Source organism: Oratosquilla oratoria, chromosome 31 (genome assembly GCF_046742065.1).
Source record: "Oratosquilla oratoria isolate Oo_2021 chromosome 31, ASM4674206v1, whole genome shotgun sequence".
Classification (NCBI taxonomy): domain Eukaryota; kingdom Metazoa; phylum Arthropoda; class Malacostraca; order Stomatopoda; family Squillidae; genus Oratosquilla; species Oratosquilla oratoria.
The window spans coordinates 495,001-501,906 of NC_134807.1; the positions used below are offsets into that span (position 1 = coordinate 495,001).

At 35.9% G+C, this 6,906-nt stretch overlaps 1 protein-coding gene across 1 annotated transcript in view; it reads right to left on the reverse strand.

Moving 5' to 3' along the window:
• The window catches only part of Snx3 (sorting nexin 3), a 35,596-nt gene extending 33,647 nt beyond the window's left edge, over positions 1 to 1,949 (reverse strand). Inside the window, exon 1 of the mRNA XM_076213223.1 lies at positions 1,721 to 1,949. Coding sequence (XP_076069338.1) covers positions 1,721 to 1,885 — 165 coding nt within the window. The 5' untranslated portion in view covers positions 1,886 to 1,949. The remainder of the gene's footprint in view (positions 1 to 1,720) is intronic.
• Positions 1,950 to 6,906: the final 4,957 nt, after the last annotated feature.

Genomic DNA, 6,906 nt, shown 5'->3' on the forward strand with positions numbered 1-6,906 from the left:
ACAAATTAACATCACAAGCATTGTAGTCAATGTAAACTAATTATGAGCCAGAAGAAAGGCTAAATCAATTACTGGACTGGAATGGATTGCAGTGGCTCAGGTGCAATGTAGCAGCAAGTGCAGAGTGACTACTACAAACTGGAAAGATGCTGAATAACCTACTTCCCTACCTGCCCATGTGCCAAAAACTACTCTCAAGAAAGATGAACCCTGAAACTAACATCAATTACAAGCCATATTCAAACTCCGTATATCTGTAAAATATACTGCATTCACATCCAAAAGCAGAAACTGTAGTTAATGTACTAAAAATGTTTCCATACATGTGCGCTCAAACTTAACTCGTCTCCAAGCACCTTTACTGCACCATAGTGCAGATTAAACATGCTAATATTTTCCAATCTCCCTACATTAGTTTCAAACTAAATAGATTTTTTCTAGAGCAATTAAAGTACTGCCAAGCCAATAAACTTCAGTGGCAACTGCTCTTGGGCACTCCCATAGATCTCTGGGAAGATATCAGCACTGTATTGGATTAGTATTCTTTCTAGGTTACCTGCACTGGTCAGCTCTCAGAAATTTTAACAAAAAAATAAATACATAAATAAATTAAATAATTAATTAACCAATGAAGAGATCTCAAATCCATAAATTTTGAGGGGGAAAATTGCGTAATCTATGAGGATTATAATAATGCATATGCAGTCTATAGAACAGACTAGAGCACTTTGAAATCAATATTATATCCATAAAATCCCTACTTAATAACAAATAGCAAATCTCAACTCATCTTGTCTGGAGTAGACTACAAAACTTTCACACAGTCAATCTTTTTGGGATTTCTACAACACCCCTACAGACTAATCACAATGCATTAATTTAGGATAGAATATTAATATCTTCTCAAAGAAGATTACAAATCTAAACAAGTGTTAAATATACGAGTTCTATTATCCCTCTTCCTGCTACATCCTTCAAAATCTCCATTACAACAAATCATCTCCAACCATATACAACCCAAATAAATTAGATTGTAATACAATATTGTGGACCTGTTACACAGATTGTAAACAATTACAGCTTCTTATCAAGAATAAACAAGCATAAAACTAATCACATTCGATATACAAGGGCAATTTCCAATTCTTATCTTACACACTAGTGAAACTCCCCCTACCTCCCAACCTTAAATGTAACTAAAGAAAAAGCAACAGGGCAGTTTCTGTGCTCAACATCAAAAGGCTGTAGTTCTACAATTGCAATTCGTTGGGCGTATTGTTAACGGTATTGCGACATTCATTGTCATTACTGCTTAGGTTAAACGCAACTTTGCCAAGGGCAAGTCATACGAAATATTCTAACCAATCCTTTTCATGTATACAATCATTATTTCACCAGATTAAACTCGAGACTAATTTGTAACCGATCAAGATAAAAGCAAACAATTTCCTACACAAACATGTTGAATAATTCTCACTCAAAATAGTAGTAGAGCACAGAGGAAATAAGTAATAAATACGTGCAGTTCGGGGCGACGAATACTTCAACTTCGTATGGATAACGATATCTAACTACTTCGTCCCATACTTCTGCCAATTCACATGAACAAATAAGAAATATTGTTAGATGCAAGTTCTTTTCAGCAAGGTAAGTCCTATTGATACAGCTAATATATTTACATATACCTAAAGAAGGAAAAGTGTAAGGAAGCCACACTCACCCGCATTCGGACTTCATAGTCGGTGTACCTCTTATTTCCAACACCATGGGTTATTGGATTTACCACGTCTATTTCAAGAAAGTTTGCTGGGGCAGCATATGCGTCGTCTAGTGTCTGTTTCTTGGATACCAATCGCCTTGTGGCGTCATTTGTCACATCTGCCATTCTTGTTGTTGTGGTGTTGATCCTTCTGAAGTCCACCCACTGACATGAATGCCTTCGTTTCGACGTGAGAGGTAGTAAACATGGAGGGGAAGAATTAACCTTATTTTTATATTGAATTTTGATGTAATATGTGGGATTCAAGTTGTCATTTGATACTTGTTCCTTATAATAAAATAAAGATCTATTATCATGAGATATTTTTTGTCGCTAAAACTTTACCATATATGAATTTCAGTTACAATAACATTTCCGTTGAATTATTCTCGATGGTGCATGACAGGAGATGGCAGCACAGTCAACACCGTAAAAGTTAGAGAAAATGGGATAATTCTATTTTACATTAGAGAGGACTAAATGAATTGCCAACCTTTTCCATTTATAAATGGTACATATGTAGCTCTACTCTCATCTTGTTGACACCAGATATACTGTTAAGGCATACTTAGGTTGTTTATGATTGTTTATTTCAAGGGGCGTTATATCTAAAACAATAGGCTATATATTTAAATGTCAACTGAACAAATAAATTTACAAATCAACATCCATATAGTAATTGCAGAAGGTTATAAAAAGAAAATTGAGCTTAATTTAGTAAACTTGAAATTACCAAAATACATATTTCTTGTGAAAATTGTATAGATGGGTTATAGTGTTCATATTCCCATGTAGAAAAATGCTGGAAAATAGATAACTAATTTCGCTTTAAATTAAATAATAAGTTGTTATATGTTCAACGTATACCCTGTTTGATTCTTTCTGTGTATGTTTAGTCAAATTATGGATTGCATACCGGAAGTTAAAAAAAATGCGATATGATTTTATGTACTTGTTGGAGTTTCAACGGCGTTGATTACTATTCCTCAAAATCCCTTTCATCATCGGATTGCATCACTACCCTTGGACCAGCCGCGCTTAACAAATCCTTTACCGGGAAAATGGTTATGGTTAAACAATGGAAGTACATTAATATCGTATTTTCATCACCCCTTCTTTAATGTGAGGTACCAATTCAATCATGAAAATTTGTTTCAATTCAACCGAATGTCAGTCTTTCTCTAATGTAAGCGATTATGTAATAATTTTCTTACTCCTCCTTCGTCCGTCAGAGTCCAACGTTCACTGTGTTTTGGGTATTAAAAGTTTGCTAAAAAAATACATACTCTGGAGTATTGTTTATTTAAAGTTGTAACATTGCCTATGTCAGTTGTTAGGAAGATACCTAAACTAATACGCATGTTCTTTGTATGATACAGTAAGAACGTAACAATTTCCTTCACACAAGGGAAATACCACACACACATATGTTAAGAAAATAATTGGTAAACTATTTGAAAAAAAGAAGGGAGGTGAACCCGATTTGACGACAATGGCATACCTGTCAAGCTACTGTGGTGTCTTGCCGTAAGATTTTGCGTTAGGAGACCATAATTTTGTGTATACAATGCTAATTAAACCATAGGAAAACCATATTTTTGTCATTCAATATTTGTTTCGAAACAAATGCAGACTGAAAACACGATGTAAATACAATTCAGTATGAACACCACATAATGAAAACAGTACTGTTTACAAAGGTTCTTGTAAACTACTGTTTTTCATTATGTGATGCTCATACTGTGTCACTTGAGAAGGGGAATTTACTTTAAATTGTTTAAAACAAACACATTATAAATACATTGCATGCGGAGAAAAAGCATAAAACTTTCAACTTACGCCGTAAGAATAAATCGGAGAAATTACTTAAGACTTGAAAGGTATCCAATGGCGACTGTAAGTAGTAGTAGTAGTAGTAGTAGTAGTAGTAGTAGTAGTAGTAGTAGTAGAAGTAGTAGTAGTAGTAGTAGTAGTAAGTAGTAGTAGTAGTAGTAGTAGTAGTAGTATGAGTAACAACCAAAAAGCAGCATTGTTTCATGGATGAGATGTAGACTGTCATTCTCACTCCTAAGATCAGCCCTCCTATGCCTGCGAGGTACCAGGTCCCCACTGCCCAAATCAACACATATACAAAATCTAGACTTTGAGCAGGCGGTGGTTGACAGTAGAATAAATGAACTTCTGCATTAGGCTCTATTAAAAATAAAATAAAAGGGTCGTCGACCACAGTCATTGGCGGGAGAGAGAGGGGCCAATGAACTGTGTCTGTGGAAGACAGATCCTGATTACTTCCACCACACAGTTCCACGAGGATGAAGGTCGTCTTTTAATTACAAAAAAAAAGTAGTAGCGGTGGTAGTAGTAGTAGTAGTCGCATCAGTAAAAGTCGTAGCAGTAGTAGTAGTGGCAGTAGTAGTAGTAGTAATAGTAGTAGTTGTTGTAGCAGTAATAGTAACATTGGTACGATATTTGTTGAAGATAGCCTACGGACATCATTGGAACGGAAGGCGTATGAGCAGAGAAGATAATACACAAACAAGCCCAGGGGACAAGAATGAAATGTAAACGATATGAAATATTCAAAAGAGACAAGAGGGTGAATTTGATCAATTTAAATGAGGTTATCCCAGGTAAAAGGAAAATAAATATATGGTGAACCACAGTGTGAGGAAAAAAAAGTAACGAGAAAGCCGCCAAGGAGAACGAAGAAAAACACAAAAAGGTGAGCAGCAGGAAAAACGTTTGGACAAGTGAACCAAGCAGACAAGGAGATGAGAAGAAAAGAGAGTGAGGAGGAGGAGTTGTGCGAAAGGAAGTGGTACAGGAGAAACACTGGGCAAGAGAGACAGTAGATAAACATGAATGTATTATTGTAACCAGCAAGAACACAAAGAGAAAAGAAAGACAGAAAGCAAAAATAATCGTACAAGTAAATATGGGCAATAAGGGAGCTATCTATAAAGAAATAGAAGTAGTTAGATATGACAAATATGTACAAAAAGTTCCACGGTCAGTGAAGTTTAATTAAGTGGGAACGCACGCACGGTGATTGAGGCATGAAAAATGGCAAAGAGAAATTCAAGAACCCGATCATACAGTCCTTGAATTGATTCTGGAATTAGGAGAAACAAATAACGAAGTTACAGCTATGCAAAAATGATCTATTCGGAACTGTAAAAAGAAAATGGGAATATTCTTAAACATTAATAACACAGGGATAGACTGCAAGAGACCATAAAGACTACTCTAGGCAGGTCCGTATCCATTATCAGCTATAAACTTATCATAGAACAACTAATAATTTCAGTGATCACCGCATGGTCACTAAGTCTACTCCATTCGTTAACCATTCAATTGGTAAACCAGTATTACCAAGAATGAGTGGGCGAGAATCGCAAAATGAGGATTGGTTCAACAAAAGGGGCAATAGCAAAACAAAAGAAAGGTAAAGCATGGGGAGGTGGAGAATGAGAGAAACAAAGAAAACGGATTCGATCTTCAAAAGGGGCATGAGGCGAATGCACCACAAAATATAAGTTGTCCCAAGTACTTGTGAAGAATGGGAAGAAGGTGAACCACAGAGAAGGAAACGGCACAAGGTTATGTATTATATGATTATTAATTTTTACTCAATAGCAGTCGATCTGCTCCAAGAGAGAGGTGATAAGGTGTCTAAGAAAAGATATACAATTAATCATATACTAGAGGATTTAAAAAGACTTTACTGGAATGGACGAGGGACTCCAAAGAACAGGTTAATGAGAACGAGGGTAAAGGATAGGATGTCAGATTGGTAGAAAGTAATTGGCAGGGTCCCACAAGGCTGGGTGTTGGTTCCAGTCATGTTCTTGGTCTACGTTAATGACCTGATTCCTAGAACAAACAATAATATCAGTCTATTTGCTGGTCATCTCAGGGTTATGAAGGGAGGAAGAGGTAATATATATATATATATATATATATATATATATATATATATATATATATATATTATATATATATATATATATATATATATATATATATATATATATATAATATATTTAAGTCTTTGGAGGACGATCTAGACAGGGTATATAGATGGAAATAGAGGTGGAGAGTAAATCACTGTAAAAAAAAATAATTCAAACTATGGGAAAGGGGTAAGAAATAAGGAAAGGATATAAGCGAGTTCCAAAAGTAAAAGAGGAAAAATACCTTGGGGTATTAGCCATAAACATTTTCTCACAAAAATTTTGAGACTGCAGAAGATACTTATAAATTGTTGACGAACATGAGACTGGCAAATCACTATTTAGAGAAGATGGGTATATATATATATATATATATATATATATATATATATATATATGTATATATATATATGTATGTATGTATGTATATATATATATGTATATATATATATATATATATATATATATATATATATATCGATCACCTGGTTTGCCTTAGACTGGAGTATGACGTAGTGGTTTGATCTCTACACAAAAACAAAGGTATATAAAGAAAAAATGGAAAAACCAAAGAAGGTCAAGCAAAATTTGTCTCCGACTTAACCTACGAAGAAAGACTAGATGAACTGGAACTGATGACAACATGAGTTGGTAGAAACAGATTAAGTCGATAGGCGAACTGGGTCAGGGGGCAGGATGCTTGTGCGTGAGTGGTTTGTATGTGTGTGTGTGTGTGATTCACCATGGTCTTGAATCACATGTTGGACTCGTGATTGACAGATATTACCATCCTGGATGAGAGCTGAGAGTTCATATATGTCCACGAGAGTTGAAATCCCGGCTCGCAGCGCATGGAGGATGATATTGTTTCAGCCCTGGGAGGAAATCGAACTCGGACTGCTGGAGTAGCGGTTGCGAACGGTACCACTGCGTCGTTGAGCCGTGAGTGTGTTTGTGTGCGTATATGTGTGTGATAGATGGAGGGGAAGTTATCCCTAACTTGAGAATGTGGCTTGACCGTTACTGGAGTGGTGTCATTACAGCTTCCCGCATCCGCGTGAACTAGAACTGTCGTTCTCGCAGACGTGGTGATGATGGAGACAATCCCTGTCTCTGTTTTTTATGGTCGGTGTTCTTCAGGACTCGGTAACTGCGCAACTCCCCTCCTCCTTAAGAGACCATGTAACACTAGAT